The sequence below is a fragment of the Amphiura filiformis genome, chromosome 17, assembly GCF_039555335.1.
Source record: "Amphiura filiformis chromosome 17, Afil_fr2py, whole genome shotgun sequence".
NCBI classification, from domain to species: domain Eukaryota; kingdom Metazoa; phylum Echinodermata; class Ophiuroidea; order Amphilepidida; family Amphiuridae; genus Amphiura; species Amphiura filiformis.
Genome location: NC_092644.1, coordinates 5,848,636 through 5,869,445, shown reverse-complemented (window position 1 = coordinate 5,869,445; position 20,810 = coordinate 5,848,636). Strand labels below are relative to the sequence as shown.

Sequence of the window (20,810 nt, the reverse complement as noted above, 5' to 3'; positions counted from 1 at the left end):
GGCGATTTCTGCATAACTCTGAAAGCTCCTCTGAACCCACCGCAGGAAAAGATCCTGGACACGCCGGTGATGGGGGTAGCAATTTGTAGCATGTTTTAATGCTAAACTGACTTGTTATTCTTGGGCATGGATTGGCTTTCACATCACCTTGGATTATCTTGTGGCTCTTCAATCTAGGTTTCCAGGGCTGTAATTTATGCTAGGCTATACCCACACTACCTTCCTTTGTCTTTTACATGTATATGCCCTTAATTTCCCATTGACAATGACCAATATGTGACGTGATCAAGGGGAATGAGTCACATGTCGGCAATTTTCAATTGAGAGTTTGAGATCATTTTCTGGCAGTTTACAAATGCTACACTTTGATGCAAACCCCATCAAAATTGGACATCTGGTTACTGAGTTATGAGCAATTTATCAATGGGTGAAAACAATATAAAACAAAAGAATTTGAACACTGTTTTTGCCAATATCTCAAAAACAATATTAGCGACATCCGACTCATTCCCCTTGAGCATCTCACAATATTACTGTTGCTTCATTATGCTACCATCTTTATCCAACTACCTCCAAATAATATTTCAAAAGAACTATTTAAAACAAAATTAATTTTTCAGTTTTTTCTTTTAGAAACCTCTCCAACACTAATCTACTTCTACTTAAATTAAATATCTTCTCCCTCTCTCTCTCTGTCTCTCTAGATATCATTTTTTAATTCTTCTTTTTTAATAATAAATATATTTAGTATGAAAAATTTCAGTTCTGCTTAAGCCTGTGTCTATAGATGAGTTGACCTCAATGTTTATCAACAAAGGCAAGGGACTGGTTTATCGATATGCTTGAGTGAACCCCATGCAACCACTACACTGTTCAATAGCCTTATTGTGATGTGGCGGAGTTTTAAAAACACAAGCCCTGAACAAAATATGATGCTTTTTACACATATACTGCCAGGCAAAAACAATGGAAATTGTAATGATGCGTGCGCATACTGCCAGGCATTGACGTCAGAAGTCAACTCATCTATATAGCTTTAATTAGCTGCCCCATATCCCCTGGCCCATATCTGTAGCCTCCGGTTCTATTGCAGCTTGTGTATCCTCGGTGAATCCCATTTCTGAGTAACCTTCTGAGATATCATCTTAGTAGCCTTCAAACCAGGACACTAGACCTTGGTTTACTAATTCCTTGTTCAGAGAATGTACCTGTAGGAAACAGTATTAAATTAAGATATGAGTGAATTACAAAAATAGATGGTTATTTCTGAGAGGTTTCTTAGTTTGTCCTGGTGGTTGTCATATCACACACATTGTGGAGGCATACACTGCAAAATTCCTGGTGGCAGAGTGACTACATCGCACTGGATCTCTGCAGTCACCACCGCCGTCATGCCATAATAACATACCTTATGGTTGCCGACGGAGTCACTACAGGAGAGCGACTACATCGGAAACAAGGCAGTAGCGTACTGTGCAGCAGTGTCATCACGCAGTGACTACAACTGCTGGCCTCCAATGTGTTACCTGCTCGATGCCGCATCGGCAACTCATGATGTACACCACTGACTAGATTCCGATAGTGGTCCACTTCTTGTAGTCACATCAAAGTGACTTCCGTAGCCAGTGCCCCCATGCGTCGCCTGCTCGGCCCTAGCAGAAATTCTATACAGCAAGAAGTGTATCAAAAGTGTATCAAAGTGTATTAAAACTGTATCAAACGGCAATTTGATACAGTTTTGATATACAAAGGGTGTATTGAAAATGTATCAACTGAAAATATAGGGTATCAAAACTGTATCAAATACCACCTAACTGTATCAAAATGTATCAAAAATGTATCAAATTTGAACTTAGTTAATTTTGGCCATGCTTGTGGTGTATCAAAAGTGTATCAAATTGGACTTTGCAGTTTTTTAGTGTATGTAAAGTGTATCAAAATGAACTTTTGGTGCTAGATGTATATCAAAAGTGTATCAAATTGGACTTAGTCAAATTCTGGCTGCATACAGTGTATCAAAAGTGTATTAAATTGGACTTTGATTGTTTTGTTAGTGTATGTAAAGTGTATCAAATTGAACTTAGTTAATTTTTGGTGGCTAGAGGTATATCAAAAGTGTATCAAATTGGACTTAATCAAATTCTGGCTGCCTACAGTGTATCAAAAGCGTATTAAATTGGACTTAGTTTATTTTGGGTGGCTAGAGGTATATCAAAAGTGTATCAAATTGGGCTTTCATAAACTGACCTTTTGTAGTGTATCAAAACTGTATCAATAACTGATCACATGTCTAGATAATGACTCATCATTTTCAAATTTGCCCATGTGGTATGCATGCAGTTAACACCAGGATTTGCATTTGAAAATGTACTGTATTTTAGAGCAAATTATGGTGTTTTATTTATCATGATGAAGATACAAACATGCTTGTAGACTGCACATTAGGTTACAATGTAGTTGTAATCAGGGACTGTGATTAAAGAGGATATTTTATTGACTTTGTTCTGATAAGGTAAGCTTACTATATATTACATATAGGGCCTCTATGTATATGTATTAAGCATGAATATAGCACATGCCTGTATAGTAAAAACCCTACTGAATCTTTTTTGTTATTGGTAGCCTTTTTTGTCTCTTTATTGAGGGTAACAACTTCAGTGACAAGCACTGCTTTCCAAGCAGGCCCTCTGATGTATGTATGTTCCATTTTGGTTGGGTTTGCTTCATTTTTGCAATACTTTCTCACACATTTATCCTATTGCGTTGTAATTTTGAACGTTGATAGGGGAAAGTGCATTGAGCTTCTCCGTGATGGGGGAAAGTGCTAGAGGTCAGCATTGGCAGTAGAGGGCAGTGTTGAATTTGAGCTTGATTAGACTAATTTCAAAATTTGACCTTTGACCCCTTCACTTTGAGCTTTGGGGTCATTAATGTTTGCAAATATGTTTAGATCATATAAGGATAATTCTTGTTGAATTTGAGCTTGATTGGACCAATTTTGAAATTTGAAAAACTGTATCAAAAGTGTATAAAAACTATCAAAAGTGTATAAAAACTGTATCAAAAGTGTATAAAAACTGTATCAAAAGTGTATAAAAAACTATCAAAAGTGTATCAAAAAACTATATCTGTAAAAAGTGTATCAAAAAACTATATCAAAAGTGTATCAAATGGCATGTATCAAAAATAGGGTGGTCCCGCTGGCCAGCATTAGAATTGGAACGCTGAATTGATACAGTGACATATTTGATACACTTTTGATATAATTATGTATAAAATGTGTATATAATGAAAGGATAAGAATTTCAATGCTAATTTGATACAGTTTAAATTGGAACCCTGATTTGATACAGTTACATATTTCATACACTTTTGATACAATTATGTATGAAATGTGTATGAAATGAAAGGATACAATTTGAACGCTAATTTGATACAGTTTAAATTGGAATGCTGATTTGATACAGTTACATATTTCATACACTTTTGATATAATTATGTATGAAATTTGTATGAAATGAAAGGATCAAAATTTCAAAGCTAATTTGATACAGTTTAAATTGGAACCCTGATTTGATACAGTAACATATTCGATACACTTTTGATATAAATTATGTATGAAATGTGTATGAAATGAAAGGATAAAAATTTCAACGCTAATTTGATACAGTTTAAATTGGAACCCTGATTTGATACAGTTACATATTTCATACACTTTTGATACAATTATGTATGAAATGTGTATGAAATGAAAGGATAAAATTTGAAAGCTAATTTGATACAGTTTCAATTGGAACGCTGATTTGATACAGTTACATATTTCATACACTTTTGATATAATTATGTATGAAATATGTATGAAATGAAAGGATAAAAATTTCAACACTAATTTGATACAGTTTAAATTGGAACGCTGATTTGATACAGTAACATATTCGATACACTTTTGATATAAATTATGTATGAAATGTGTATGAAATGAAAGGATAAAAATTTCAACGCTAATTTGATACAGTTTAAATTGGAACCCTGATTTGATACAGTTACATATTTCATACACTTTTGATACAATTATGTATGAAATGTGTATGAAATGAAAGGATAAAATTTGAAAGCTAATTTGATACAGTTTCAATTGGAACGCTGATTTGATACAGTTACATATTTCATACACTTTTGATATAATTATGTATGAAATTTGTATGAAATGAAAGGATAAAAATTTGATACAGTTACATATTCGATACACTTTTGATATAAACTATATATGAAATGTGTATGAAATGAAAGGATAAAAAATTTCAACGCTAATTTGATACAGTTTAAATTGGAACCCTGATTTGATACAGTTACATATTTCATTCACTTTTGATATAATTATGTATGAAATGTGTATGAAATGAAAGGATAACATTTGAACGCTAATTTGATACAGTTTAAATTGGAACCCTGATTTGATACAATTACATATTCGATACACTTTTGATATAAATTATGTATGAAATGTGTATGAAATGAAAGGATAAAAAATTTCAACACTAATTTGATACAGTTTAAATTGGAACCCTGATTTGATACAGTTACATATTTCATACACTTTTGATATAATTATGTATGAAATGCATATGAAATGAAAGGATAAAATTTGAACGCTAATTTGATACAGTTTAAATTGGAACGCTGATTTGATAGAGTTACATATTTCATACACTTTTGATATAATTATGTATGAAATGTGTATGAAATGAAAGGATAAAAATTGCAACGCTAATTTGATACAGTTTAAATTGGAACCCTGATTTGATACAGTTACATATTCGATACACTTTTGATATAATTATGTATGAAATGTGTATGAAATGAAAGGATAAAAATTGCAACGCTAATTTGATACAGTTTAAATTGGAACCCTGATTTGATACAGTTACATATTCGATACACTTTTGATATAATTATGTATGAAATATGTATGAAATGAAAGGATAAAAATTTCAACACTAATTTGATACAGTTTAAATTGGAACCCTGATTTGATACAGTTACATATTTGATACACTTTTGATATAATTATGTATCAAATATGTATGAAATGAAAGGATACATTTCATTTGATACTTTTTGATACATTATCTTGGCATTTGATACACTTTTGATATGTATAAAATGTGTATGCAATGTTAATTTGATACAGTTTTGATACATAAAAGTGTATGAAATGAGGGTTCCAATTCAAATACTTTTTATTTCATACATTTTCATACGTATCAAAAGTGGTGTATCAAAAGTGTATCAAATTTCAGCCAGGGGGTGCACAGTCGGCGAACTTCGAGGTGACTGCGCTGCCAGAAGGTCGTTGACCGAACCCTGTTATGAGCTCGAACACTCTGGGGATGCACACGTATATCTACAAAATACGCGCTGATGATGGTACAAATACGCGTAGCATGCTTGTTTACTGCTTGTATACGCTCATGAATGGAATAAGTTGGTTTCAGTTATAATTAATTGATTGATTTATGCTGCTGTACAGTGGGTGCGTGGCTGAAGTTGAGTGTAGGCCTACCGATGGAGTGACATTGTAGTGACATCGGCGTCACACAGATGAGAATCTTGCAGTGTATACTATAATTGCAGTACCTCAAACTACAATGTCATCAATAGGAAAAACAGTGGCATGATCGACGGGAATTATATAAATAAACATAATTTTTCACCAGGTTCGCCGTCGCAAATAATAAAGGAGACAAGTAGAAAAAGTGATCCCGCCTGGGAATCGAACCCAGGACCTCAGGTTTATGAGACCTGTGCCTCCCGTAGTCATCAATAGGGTTAGCAAGGGGTCCAATTAGACTCCTTAGCAAACAGAAAGTCCAAAGGTTGGGGCCTATCACAAAATCTTTGGAGTCCTAGACTCCCATATGCAGGTTAGCACCAAGGCCCCCCCCAAAAAAATTTTTGATTGGCGTAACCTGACTGACCCTAAAATTAGGCCCGACCCTAGAGTTTTTTTCTGCTGTTTTTTGCAAAAAAAAAAAAAAAAAAAAAAAAAGATACAGAATTTAAAAAAAGGGAAAAAAGTTCCTCTGCCTTTATAAAATGCAATTTAAAGCTTTAATTTAAAAGTAAAAAAAAAAAAATCCTGACCTACCTACCCTAATTTTTTTTATGTTACGCCAATCAAACAATTTTTTTAGGCCTAGCCCTGCTCAGCAATCGTACAAAAATATTGATATGTTTGCTATTATTATTACCTCCTTATGGATATTTACTCAATATCACAACAGTGTATACCCCCACTATGTACATATAATAAGGGTTTTACCCTGATGGGGTCAGTTAGTGGTTTAGCTTGCCTGCCTGCATTCAGTAAGATATTTTGTAAAAAAATCACTCAAGTTGGGGGGCATGGGGGGGGGGGAAATGCCCCTCTCAGTCAGAACTCTTGCCCCCTGTTGCCACCCAGTAAAAAAACACTTTTACAAAAATGTTCCACTTTTTACAGCATTTTGCACAAAATTGATTGATTTTTCCCCCTGAAATTCACTTTGCCCCCCAAAAAAAATCCTGGTGCTGCCACTGTGCCTTCAGCTGAGATTCTCCAGCACATTTATTACAAGTCTCAATTGCCAATAGGCAGACTGTCATGCAAATTTGGGCCATATACACTACATTACAACACAGCTCCATGGACGTAATATTAAATTCCCAATATTCTTACCTTTCTTTCATTATCTGTGTAGTACAATTCGGCGAGTGGCGTACCATCTTGACTGTAACCTTTGACCTTGGCATGAAGACCGGTAAAATTCTGTGACACCTGCTCCACAAATACCCTAGCTGTCTCTGAGTAATCATTCTCCCCTGTATCACACAAGATACAAACAAAGCAATTATGAAAAATGTAGCCAGTTTCAAGAACAGGCCAAAAAAATATGTTTGCTTGCCCTCAACCAACCGATCCTAATTTTGGAAATCAGAAAAAAGTGGGTTTTTTTCTATTTACTGTACAAAAGAATACCGACACAATTTTTGGAAATATCCTGAAAAAGTTTCTTTTTTCCTTTTCAAATTTTTGCATTAGGGACCGATCGTTATTTACGGCAGGGGGGAATGGGTGTTTTGGAAAAAATATCGACAAAAAATTTTGCGTTCCCCCCTTGCGTCCGCTCAAAATTTTCGCGTTCCCCCTTGTTTTCCCAATTTCCTCCATTTAAAATTTAACAATCCCCCTCCTGGTTCAACTAAAAATTCAGGTTCCCCTAAAGACCCAAACAAAATTTCATGTTCCCCCCTAAATTTTCCCATTCCCCCTCTGTCATAAATAACGATCGCTCCCTTATGAAGATGTAAAAAAATGTATTTTAGAGCTTGTGTTCAACATTTTAGTTGTTTTGTAATGTTAGTTGATTAATTTTGACACCAAAATTGTCTGATTTTTCATATTTTCAGCCTTAATTAATACAAACAGTAGAGTTTGCTAGTAATTAAAAAAAAAAAGAAATCCCGGCCGACCGACCCAATTTTTAAAATTCATTTGAGGGCAAGCAATTAATTTTTTTGGCCACATTGAGTGTCATCGCCTATAAAAGGTACATGGAGCATTCCATTTTCTAGTTTGTATGCTACGTGCAAAGAATTAAGGATTGCTGCTGTGTTCCAGTGTGCCACTTTTGAAAATAAACACAATGGACAATGGAAAGGGTATGTACTTGGTAAGACAAGCAGAAAATTCCCAAGTGGCTCTGGTACTTCTTTAATCCCATGAGAACTACCTGCCGATTGGCCAAAAAGAAGTTTTCGTTATCGATTGAACCAATCAGCAACATTGTTAGAATAATTTCACCATGCAAAAAAAAATGGGGTGAATTATTTGCAAAACTGACTCCATTCTGATTAGTTATTAAAGTGAAGATAGCACATAATTGACCAAACAGAGGCAATGTTAGATTGGCAGGTAGTGCTCAGGGGGTTAAATAATCAAACTGGATATAAACTTGATAATGCCATACTTTTTGGTAAGGAAAATATAAGCTGTTTTGGAAATTATGGAAGAAAAATGCCCTTTTACCCATTGAAAAAGAATCTTGATTATATAGCAGTACCTTACCTGGTAATGGGATGAGATTAATGAGATAGCATTCTACAGTTTGGAATGGCAATGTCATGAAATCACTTTGGATCTGTCTCAATCCGTACCCTTCAATCCTAGCATAACCTCCATAGTCCAAGAATCGGATGTCACATTCATCTGTTTCAGGGTAGACTTCCACAACCTGAGCACGGTACCAACCTTGCATCATGGGGGCAGCGCATATCACACCAACTGTGAAGAATGATATATAAACAACTGTAAGAACAAACCTAAATCATAGCTGCACAAGAAATTAAGCAGAGATTATTTGTGAGTAGGTGTATCAATTAGGCGCGACATGTTTCTCATTTGATAGCGTTTAAACCAATCAATAATCCTATTGCTGAAGAGGACAATAATCTTCTACATATAGAATCATTAAATAGATCTAGTCTTTGTTTGCTTTGGCTAAATCCTGTTCAAGTGGTGGGTTACAATAAATTGCATTACATATTTTGTCTAGGTATGTATAACCAACAATGACAATGAGAGGACATTCCTGAACCTCGTTGACTTGGGGATGATTTGAAATGACCGCCAATTATGACTTTATTACAAGCAATGTGGAAAAAGAGACACGTGTAGAACCGAAAAAAGGAGCAGAGTTCAACAAACCATAGCCCCGCTTCTGGATATTGTTTGAAGTCAAATGATATACTATTTTAAAGCTTATGACATATATTTTCTAAACACAAAATAAAACAAAATTGACCGGGGGCCGACTTTACGGCTGATTCGTAGTGTCCAGTCACATTTAGCAATGACATAGTGATTGTGCACTACCAAGGAGCACTCTGCACATTACTAATTGAATTGTGTAAATGTGAAGGAGCAACCAAAGGTACACAAACAGTCATGGAAAGAAGAGAGTAAAGCACCCCAATGGACCTAAATGTGCAATCCATTTAAAATCCACGCTACCCCTGTGGAAGATGTAGCTAAGGTCTTTACACTAGATTAGACGCATCAACATCAGCGTGCGTGCATTATTTTGTCTAATTTCTCTCCCAATAATATGCGCTCATTAACCTATAAATGACATAGTGATTGTGCACTACCAAGGAGCACTCTGCACATTACTAATTGTATTGTGTAAATGTGAAGGAGCAACCAAAGGTACACAAACAGTCATGGAAAGAAGAGAGTAAAGCACCCCAATGGACCTAAATGTGCAATCCATTTAAAATCCACGCTACCCCTGTGGAAGATTTAGCTAAGGTCTTTACAGAGGGAGTATGAGTTTCAAATAGAATAGACAGTTGGTAACTTCCATTTGAAATACTCACTCTAGTTGTGAAAGATAAAGGTAAAGCCATAATAGAGGGGGAGTATGGGTATCAAAATGATTAACCCTGACCAATTACATTTGAAAAACATACTCCCCATGTAGAAGATATTTCCAAAATCTTCCACCGGGGTAGATTTCAACTGGAATAGCCCATTTAGTACAGGCATGGACACATAACACTCAACTTATTACCATGTTACCAAGGTTTCCACAAGAAAGTTTTTGCCTTTAAGCTACTTTACATATCAGTTTTCCTGATGTCAAGTCTTCAAGTCTGGGGAATGGTACTGAATGTTAATCAGATGCTTCCTGAACAACTAAAGTCACCTGACAAATAATCTCAATGAGCAATGTTGAGTTTTAGCTAAGAGTACTAAATTAAGAGAGGCGCTACTTTGATCACAAAAGTGAGGACAGTGTGAGCTCGGTACCTGTAAGAGTCTGTTCGACATGCCGGAAATGCCGAAAGATGATTGTGAATATGTAATGATATGAATGTGACGTAGCTACGAAAAGGCGGTGTTATTGGATGTATGTGGTTCATTGGGCGGAGCCATCATGCCCATATTAGGCTGCTGTTATGCAGACGTCACGCTCTGCGAACGGTACAAAAAGGTGACTGTCAGATCTGTTATGGAGATGGCAGCAGACAGATTGTAACTGTCCTCTGACCCCGACTGTTTGTCACGTACACAGACCGTGACCTGGGTCGACGCGTACAAAGCAGGGGATGCGACTGTGCCACAGGTCTTGTCCTCGGAATCGGTATAGGCGATTTGTACAGAGTACCGCTAGCCTGGTTTTAGTTTACATGATATCTGACAAGCTTAGGATTGTTTCACACAACGATTTCTAATCTAAATTCTGGCAATCGCTGCATATAACTTGTCTACATTTTATTTTAAATGCCTTTCTCATAATGTCTTTTCTATCATCATTACCTTGACATCCAAGGCTTTTCTGCAAACTGAATTAAACCTAGTATGATATAAGTTTTTGAAATTCAATCATAAATGGCATCTTCAATCATATGCTAATAAAGCAGAGTGGTACCAGACATAAAATGCACCCAAATTTGTAGTACATTTCCCACTTAAATAAAATTCACACTAATATTTTGAGCATACATTGTAGAACTGATGGATGAATACTCTCTGTACACACATACAGTGGCGGCACCAGGAGTTTTACTTGGGGGGGGAGGGGGGGTAAAGTGAATTTCAGGGGGGCAAGAAAAATATGGGGGGGCAAATCCCCTTACCCCTTTAGCGTGGCCACTGCACACATATACTTTTACCTTCAATGGGTCTTGGTAGTTGTGATACAGTATCAGCTTGTTGGTTGTAAGTGTTAGCCATACACATATCCAAGCCTTGTAATGCCATAAATGTTGGGTGAGTTGGCTGTTGGACAAATATATGAGCTGCAGATAGCACACTTGATACATACACATCGTTGATGATCTCTTCTGGCAGGGGTAACTGAAGTAAGAAGAATGAGCAAACTATTTTATCAGCAATGCATATATATAAAACATGCACCATGCTGTCACTGGAGTAACTATCTTTTCTTAATGCCACACCCAAGATGTTTCCAAGTTTGGTATAAGAATAATCCACCCCAGCAAATAAATCAAATATTCCATATCACACATCAATAGTGACCATCCACCACGAAGTGGTAGTAAAGTCGGCTCTAGATCATTTTCTGTTTATTGCAGATTGGGAAAGCATGCACTTTCAGCTTTAAAATGACACCTTAACCAGCTTCATCAGACATCTGGAAGTGAAGTTATGGTTCATCAAATGTCAAATTCCTATATATTTTACATAGAAATCCAATACTGTTTTTGATTGTATCTCAAAATGGAAAATGCAGACTTTACGGCCAGTTTGTGGTGGATGGGCACAATTGTTTGCGACACGCTGGTTGGTAGAGCGACCCGTCAACATCCTCGGTTGCTTTGTTTTCACGTCCACATCCTTGTTTGCAGGTATTTACAGACGCACATACACCCCAACACTCTACACTCCTGGCCCCTCAACATAAAAGTAATCATTGAAAGACCCCCTTTGCAATGATTTTTCATCAAATTTACCCCCCTTTTTATGCAAAATCAAAAAATTTGGCCCAAAACAACCCTTTTTTTGTGGTTTTCAATGACTAGAATTTCAAACACCTGTTTTTAATGACACTCAATATTTACATAAAATTACCAGATTTTCCCAAGTACCCCTTTTATCCAAATTTTGAGGACAGTGTGAATTAAATACCCCCTATTTTGCCGATTTCACAGTCAAATTTCGCAGACAGTGCAAATTAAATACCCCCTATTTTGCCGATTTTGGGGTCCTCCCTACTGTTTGCTGATTTTCACGGTCAAATTTTGCAGACAGTGCAAATTAAATACCCCCTATTTTGCAGATTTCGCCATCCTCGCTACTGGTTAAAAAAATACCCCTTTTCCGTGATATTTGGTAACTCTCATGGTTACCAACTTTTGTGTTAAGTTGGGGGTTCGGTCTACACCCCACACACACATACATTGATACTCTGTAACAGGGGTAGCGCGAGCACAAAAAAATCAACGGGTCAACATTTAAGGGGTCCAATGAGAATTTAAGGAGTCGACCTGTCCGAAATTCTAAACTTTGGAACTTGTCAAATATTCCAGTGAAATTATTAGTGTCGTTGGCCTATGGTGATTTGGAAGATTTACTGATCTTTTTATGTTTTTACTTTTGATTGATGATTCTTTTACTGATTTACGCCTCCGTGCATCATAAAACTAAGGAGTCCAGTTTTTATCGGACCCTTTGGTCACTTTCAACTTGTGACTTAAGGCCAAAATAAAAAAATAAGGAGTCCCTGGACGCGCAAACTCCTTAAATGCGACCCCTGCTCTGTAAACGTCCTGGAACATACCTGTGATATATTTGGCACTTTGGGTGCTTCTATGACAGGTGGTTTAAACTTCTTAGTGACATCAACATTGCTGAATCTATCGTTTATGTATCTCAAGGCTGCGTCGATCTCAGTTTGGGAACCTGAAAAACACAAAAAGCATTAAATCACTTAGAGAATAAAAGATAGGATTTTGTCTTTTGCCTATCCAGTATCTTGTGGGCTGGCCAATATTTTGAGTAGTGGATGCCGGCACAGCTGGTATCGACTAGAATAAAAATATTGGCCAGCCCATCCATTATGGCAAGATATTGGATAGGCAAAAACAAAATCCTATCTTTTATTCTCATTCTAATTCAGTTGAAGTATAATTTTTTATAAGTAAAAGTGCTTTTTTCCAGAAAAAAATCACGTTACTTTTGTGAGTACATCCCTGTTTTAAATGAACAAAACCGTTACGAATATCTAAGCCGCCGAATCGCGTTCTTAATTCGGGCATGTGTATTACGTGAACGCATTATCGCACGATCATTGAGGATCTACAAGCATGCACTGTCTTATATGACTATCCACTATCGTGTCATAATGGATAGGTGAAAACCAAGCAAATTGTGTGTATTCTTGACAAGACGCACCAACTGAATTAGAATAATTAATGCATCACAAAACTCATAAGCACACTGGTCAGAGACAGTGTCTTGAAAGAAATAGAGGTTTGGCCATCATTTAAAAACTCAGCGAGTTCAAATATGTGTTGTCTGAACTGTTTCAACAGCTAAAGCCTAGATGCACTGGCCCCAGCCAAAGGCATGACATAAACTCTCAAAAACCTTTGAGTGACAACCCACATCCTATCTATGTCATTGTTCCCCCTGATACTTTTTAAAATAAGTCAAAACATATTTTACGAAATGTGAAAATGTAAAAAGATATGTATAGCCCTATTTGTTTTACACATGTGGACCAATTGGTAGCGTCACACATCATTGCGTTCAATCACAATGGTTAATTGTGTAAGAAAAGAGGCCATTTTAAAAGTTGCACCTGAGTGCATAGCACTCAAGTTTTCATTAACAAACACGTGAATAGACCTGGCTGACTGTATTGTTTGAGAGTTGATTCCTATGGACTCAGATGCAACTTTTAGCACTGTTTAAAACGGTTTCTTTTTTTACACAATGAATCGTTGTGACTGAACGCAATGATGTGTGACGCTATAATTTGGTCCGTATGTGTAAAACAAATAAGGCTACCCACACCTTTTTACATGTTTGCATTTCTTCAAATATTTTTCGATTTATTCTAAAAAGTATTTAGGGGGAACTTATAACTTGTGGACCCTATAATATATTATATGTGTCCCAACAAAAAATATATTATATGTGTCCCAACAAAAATATGTTACCTTCAATGATGACTAAGTGTGTTTTCTCCAGATATGGATGCTCCTTTAGTAGAACACTAGCCTTGGTTTTCTCTTTCAGCTTCTTAATATTCCTTCCCTAAGAAAACAAATCAAATTTGGTGTGTTCAACATACAACTTAAAGTGAATAGAGAACAACAAAATTGGACTATTCCATTTAATCCACACTACCCCTGTGGAAGATTGTGGAAATATTTGCCACAGAGGGAGTATGAATTTCAAATGAAATGAACACATTCGGCAGGTCCATTTAATTTCATACACCCTCTGAGAAAGATTCAACCTGAATATTCCACTGAGGGAGAGTGCTAATGTGTTAATTCCATTTGAAATTCACACTCCCTCTGTGGAAGACATTTACAAAGTCTTCCACAGGGGCAGTGTGGATTTTAAATGGCATAGCCCAATTCCTACAATTCAATGACAAGTGGTTTTACACTACTTTATTTGATATTTATGAAACATTGACTCCAGCTTCACTGATGATGCAGCTGAGGAAAATAATCAATTCACAGGGGTAATAATCCTGCAGCTTTCCACTGAAAAGATACAATCAATTAAGATCTTACCTTTTTTCCAATAAGTTTGCCACAGAATTTTGATGGAAATTCCAACTGATATTTGGTTGGTTCATCAGATAGACTTAATGGTGGATTGCTAGAAGTAGAATCGCCAGAACAGCGACCACTGTCAAATGATGAACCGCCCTCGCTGTTGACTTCTGATCCTAAATCTGAACCTGCAACTGACCTGAAATGTCCATAAAATAACTTCAGTGCAAAATAATTTGAGGCCAAAAAATAATATTGAACTTTTCTTCTTGTTTTCTTCTTGACCCCTTGACATACGTCACTACCAAACTTGAGATGAACCAAAATATATACGGTTAGAAGCATTTAGTGCATTCAATCATTGCTTTGTTACCATCATCCAATCATGTTAGATTGTACATGTAGGTCCATGAGTACTTATTTGCCTTTTTATGTCCTACATTCTACCATCAAATGGTGGGTCTATGAGTTCATTAATTATAAAGTATAATTTCCCAATTACTGTAAAAGTAGAAATTTTCGCGAGGTTTTTATTTTCGCGAATTTCGCGAGTGGACATAAAACTCACAAAAATAACCTTTTGCATTAGGTTTTTATTGTAGCAATATCAAAATCACGAAATTTAATTCTCGTGCAATTAACAAAATCTTCAAAATCGCGAAAATATTGACTTTTACAGTACCATATTGAGCTACTTTACTTTAAGAACTTACAATTGTTGTTGGCCTTTAATCTGAAATGGACTTCCCACCGCATCATTAGTAATGACCTCTCCCGCTTGGCCATCCCCACATCCATTGGTCATTCCAACATCATCCATGTAAACATTCTCCAAAAGTGTCGAGACAGGTTGCAAAATAGGCTCTACGACATGCTCATTTTGTGCTCTGCACTGTTGAAGTTTGGACCTCACTTCCTTCACATCATGGTCTGGACGGCAATGGTCTAGGATACAGCATTCTCTACAGACGAGTTGATGGCAGGTACGGCAGTAGTAGTTTAGCACTTGATCTAGACACATAGGGATAATTCACATTTAATCAAGAAAATTTAATTTAAGAGAAGCTTTTAAAGTTTACAAATACTTGTTGATCTTCAAGTGTTTACCAATATGTACTCTGGCCCATCACAGATGCCCAATTGCACTTTACAACTAAAAAAGGTAATGCACATGTCACAAATAAAAACACAATATGAAATTTACCCATACAACAGATTAAAATTACAAGATTGATGACACTGGATATTAAAAACTACACCTTAAAAAGTAATCTAAATCAGCGGGCTGCAACATTCATTGTTCTATTGTGTCTGATTAGAGCGCTGACATATTGGAAAATGTTGCCAATCAATATTCATGAAAGTGTACATTCAGCGTCCAGTTTTCGAAATTGGGTGACTTGTGCTTGGCAGGTGCGAAATACATCTGACTGGGCGTTTTAATTATGTAACACATAACGGCATTGATGTCATCGAATGGCTGCTTTAGTGCTGTTATGTGTTTAGCTTCTATAATAATTATTATTATTACATTTTATTTTCCTTTCTTTTCTTTCTATGTACTTATTCTTTCCTAGGCTTACACTAACTTTCTCACTCCTTTCTATCTCTAACCTCCTTGATCTAAATCGACTAAATTATTGCAGCAATGTTTAAAAACAATTCAACATCAACAGCCTAATTATCTGTGATGCAATGGAGATTCTCATACCAGCAAAGCTTGTTTTCAAGAAGACTGGTGAAAGGGTATGGCTTGATGACCACTGCAAATGAGCAGCAACCAAGAAGCGACACTTATTCAGGAAGCTAAGGAAAACAAGGATAAGTTTACAAAGCTAGAAAGGATCGAGTACAATCATGCAGAGAAGGTAGCCAGAAGGAGCTGTAACAACAAGTTGAGGAAAGAACTCTCAGATGGCAGTCTCAGCAGCAAGAAATGGTGGAACACTGTTAACACCCTGTCTGGTAAGTCCACCAGAGTAGATATACCAGTGCTGAAGGATGGGCATCAAGTCTACACTATACATCAAAAGAGAGCTGAAATATTTTGCCAGACCTTTGCCACTAAATGTCAGCTTGCAGTGCAGAAGAATCTGCTCCTGATGTTCAGCATTCAACAGCATATGCTCAATGGAAAAGATAGCCTTCAAGGTCAAAGATGTTTGGAAGCTTCTCAGGAACCTGCAACCAGATAAAGCTACTGGTCCTGTTAAAATCCGTGCAAGAGTCCTGAAGGAGTGCAGCGCAGAACTTGCAAGACCTCTTAGCCAGCTGTTTGAGCTTTACTTCTCCAAGGGAGTTTTCTCAAGCCATTTGTAGTCAAAGAGCTACCCGGCGCTCCAGCTTGTCCATGCCTTGCCATGCTCTCACAGTACCAGTTTCTACTGTCTGTTCAATTAGCTTAGATTCTTGAATTTTTAAGATATTTGAAAAAATAAAAAATTGTGGCCAAAGTCATCAAAGAAAAGTGTTAGCACAGCCTTAGACCTAACATGATTTATACTTTTCAAATTCCAAAGTTCAATTTAAAACCCCATTTCTTTTCAATTTTGCCTCATTTTAGGCAGTTACTTGGGTCCACCAAAAGGGTTCGCGACCTTTTTACAAATCGAGTGGGACGGTCCATTCTCAACTTAGGGCATAGACCCTATCCAATTTAGCAAAACAATCTGTCCACCAATCTGTCCTGCCATTTCAATTGTTAAAACCGTTCAGGTTATTGAATAGGTTCTATAGGTGATGATGGTCCACCGATTTTTGTTACACAAAATTATATGGCGCGATTACGTTTTATGCATAACATTATTCTGAGCATTATTTTTTCCTAAACAATGACATTAAAATTATGGATTTCGTTCTTATTTCAACTGGTTTACAATGTAAATTGAGTTTTGTTTAATACCATCATTCCTTCCCAAGAATATCAGCATTCGCTTGACATTTTCAGATACAGTGACTTTACAAGAACTGTTTTCTGTAACCTGATTGTTTTAAATAATATATTCTTGTACAAAAGTTCTTTTGTTTCCAAATGTCCTTCGCATAGTTTGTATTCAACAAACAAAACAAAATAACAAATTGAAAATAAATGTGTAGTTTTATATAAATAGGCCTACAACTTAGACCCATTCGCACAATAAATAAATAAATAAATAAATAAATAAATAAATAAATAAATAAATAAATAAATAAATAAATAAATAAATAAATAAATAAATAAATAAATAAATAAATAAATAAATAAATAAATAAATAAATAAATAAATAAATAAATAAATAAATAAATAAATAAATAAATACGCAAGGAATGTATTTATATAAGCTGGGCCTATTTTAGAAAACCTTAGTTTCAACAGGAGGGTTTCAACACAAATTAGGCAAACTGGCAAATATAGCTATCTTGCTGGAAAATACTTCCTGATGCGGCCGGATGGTTGAATAAATACTATCTCAGCGCATTATGACATCCGTCCCCATTGCTCTTAAAATGGATTGATTCAAAAAAGTTTATGGTACCCGACGTTCTACGGCTTTTTATAAAAATATCGTGGGAAAAGACCAAAATTGAAAAGAAATGGGGTTTTAAATTGAACTTTATAATTTGAAAAGTATAAATCACGTTAGGTCTAAGGCTGTGCTAACACTTTTCTTTGATGACTTTGACCACAATGTTTTATTTTTTCAAATATCTTAAAAATTCAAGAATCTAAGCTAATTGAACTAACAGTAGAACCATATCTACTGGCAGGACCTTCATTCACACAGCAGTTCACGTTTGGAATAGCCTACCAGATGGAGTAGTCAGGGACATATCTGACAACGGAGCACCATCCTTCAAGAGCTGAGTGCATAGGCATCTTATTTCATGTGTCTGATGCTTCTGTACCACTTCACTCTTATTGTTCCTAAGCTGCTGTGAATAACTGATTGGCCCATGTGGTTGTCTTTTATAGTGCCTATGTACAAACCTCCTGGTATATATATTCTTGGCCTGCGTCACTCCTCCAGCTTGAACCAGGCCCGTAGCCAGGATTTATTTTGGGGGGGTGCCGATTTTGAAAAAGCGGACCTTATTGGACTGGGGGAGCAGATTTGGACATTGGCTACGCTCATAAATCAGACTTTTGGGTCAAAAGGGGACTTTTGGACCTTTGCCATTTTTTATGGGGGGGGGGATTCGTCGCACCCCCTGGCTACGGGCCTGGCTTATACATATACGGTTTTGTTACCTGGAGAGATTTGATCATGTCTCACCTCCTTTTTCAACCAAATCAACGGTAATAACTCTAGTGAGGGATCAACATTTAACCACAAAGTGCCTCAAGCAAAACTCACATCCTGGGAACTAAATACCACACAAGGTCATTTTTATGTAACTCATTGACCCATGTGTGCCATATACTGCCTCTGGCTATAATGACAGCCTGGTGATCTGGTCAACTCAATGACAGACACCAACCTCAGGAGGGAATTCATTTTCTGATCAATTCTCTTCAAGTAGTGAAACATAATGTACCCCTAATTTGGAATATTTGCCTATTTCGTTTTTTTGACCAGGGGTGTGAGTGGAAAAAAAACCCTAGGATTGGGGAGAAACATATGCCCTTTATCCCCCTCCCTTCCTCACTGATCATGACTTGAACTTACCTAGATGAACAGGACATCTGTTCTCATCACCACTGTTGTCACCTCCTCCACCATTGGTTGCCACGGTTACACCACCAATAGTCAGTAATGGCAGCTTCTCTAGAATGCTCAGAGCCATGAAATTAGTCTTCAATCCCTTGCTGATGCCTTCTGCAGGAACAGGAGTCTCCTGACGACACAATGGACATGGAAACTTCTTCCTTCCTTTCATGCTTTTTGCAAGATCTATCAAGCATTCTTCACAGAATGTATGCATACATTGAAGATATTTGGGGCATTTGAAATGATCATTGCATATAGCACATTCAAGCTCATCTCCAAGGCCTTCCAGAGCATCTTTTGGAGCAGCTTTTGCCATTTTTTATTTCTGAAATATAGAGTTAACAGATTAGTACATAAATACTTTTAAGAATAAGAATGCTATACGATGGAGTGTCGAAGATGGAGTGTCGTTAACAAGTGCTGATGGTCGTGGCACCTGTATCAAATAAAGAAGAGTCACTCTTTAGGAGCACAGGGTGTCTATGTCCTGTTGCTGGCATATCAAAGTTGGAATGATAGTAAATGGTTTGAATGGGTCAAGTTCACAATTCCGAAGGTTCATTATTCTGAATGTTCACCATTACGAAGCTTCGCTATTCCGAAAATTAAAGAAGTTCTCTATTCTGAAGGTTCTCTAATCCAAAAACCAAAAAGGTTCTCTATTCCAAATATGAAAAAAGTTCTCTATTCTGAATATGAAAAAGGTTCTCTATTCCTAGTATGAATGGGTTCTCTATTCCAAAAACGAATAAAGGTGCTTTATTCCGTAGGCCTAACAAGTCACCGTGTTCTCTACTCCGAATATGAAAAAAGGTTCTCTATTCTGAATATGAAAAAAAGGTTATTCTGAAATCTAAAAAAGGTTCTTTATTCTAAAATGAGTCACTGTGATCTCTATTACTATTATAAAAAAAGGTTCCTCTTTTCCGAATCTGTTGTTGTTGAATCACGTTTATGCCTCTAATAAGGTCCTAATGCAGATGACGATGACGTCACCACACAAACTCCAGGCTACACTAGCTTTTCTGGATATCATCTCACAGATATGGCGTGTTGTAGAACAAAAAATGGGTAATTTTCACAAAATTACCAGTAAATGATGCTTCACAAGCAAAACTATAGATAGAAGTCTCAAACTATCTATTGATCTACAAACAAACATGACACATCGCAAAAATTGAATTGCTTTCAAAAATGCAAGTGATATAAAAATACATCTTAGTACTGAGCATCAAGAGTCCCTAAATAACTATGCATGTTTTATTGTCTGCCATTGAGTTAAAATACCTGCATAACAATGAAAATGGACCAGTCCATATACTTGAATAAGATTGACTTTAAGAGTACCTGGGCAGATCTCATTGTAATTGAAATCACCCAAGTCTATCAGATGTTCTGTGGATATGGAATGTGTGAAATACAGACTTGAACTGGCAACCCATGCACAGGAAAATCCCTAAATTAGAAATCACTACAAAAATATGAATTCTGCTGTGACATTGGGCTATTCCAAAAATTAATGGCACTCCCCTAAAGAAGACATGGGATACCCAATATTTTTCACCATTTTTTGCTCTGGGAATTCCCAAAAAAATAATGGTCATTATTTTCACAACCCTAAAAGAAGACATGGGAATTCCTAAGAAAAAGACACCTTTTTATTTTAGGCTTGGGAATTCCTTCTTTAAGGACACTGGGAATTCCCAATTTTTTAATACTTTATTGTCAAAATGAGAATTCCCATTTTTTTTTGGATAAAATTTTGGTCTGGGAATTCCCAAAAATATATGGTACAAACTTGTAAACATGTCTTCTTTAGGGGG

The 20,810-nt window shown here is 36.3% G+C and overlaps 1 protein-coding gene across 2 annotated transcripts; it reads right to left on the bottom strand.

The window, feature by feature from the left end:
- Nucleotides 1-965: 965 nt before the first annotated feature.
- Nucleotides 966-20,661, bottom strand: LOC140136853 (A-kinase anchor protein 1, mitochondrial-like). 2 transcript variants are annotated; one of them, XM_072158455.1, is made up of 10 exons: nucleotides 20,275-20,661; nucleotides 18,946-19,312; nucleotides 15,012-15,309; nucleotides 14,317-14,497; nucleotides 13,729-13,825; nucleotides 12,345-12,466; nucleotides 10,717-10,900; nucleotides 8,108-8,323; nucleotides 6,719-6,861; nucleotides 966-1,208 (listed from the first exon to the last, which is right to left on the bottom strand). In XM_072158455.1, the coding sequence occupies exons 2-10, from the start codon at nucleotides 19,301-19,303 to the stop codon at nucleotides 1,146-1,148; spliced, it is 1,662 nt and encodes a 553-aa protein (XP_072014556.1). In that variant the 5' UTR covers nucleotides 19,304-19,312; nucleotides 20,275-20,661; the 3' UTR covers nucleotides 966-1,145. The 2 variants fall into 2 exon arrangements, with proteins under 2 accessions (XP_072014556.1, XP_072014555.1); XM_072158454.1 differs by lacking the exon at nucleotides 20,275-20,661 and having other exon boundaries at nucleotides 18,946-19,753.
- Between the last annotated feature and the right edge of the window lie 149 nt (nucleotides 20,662-20,810).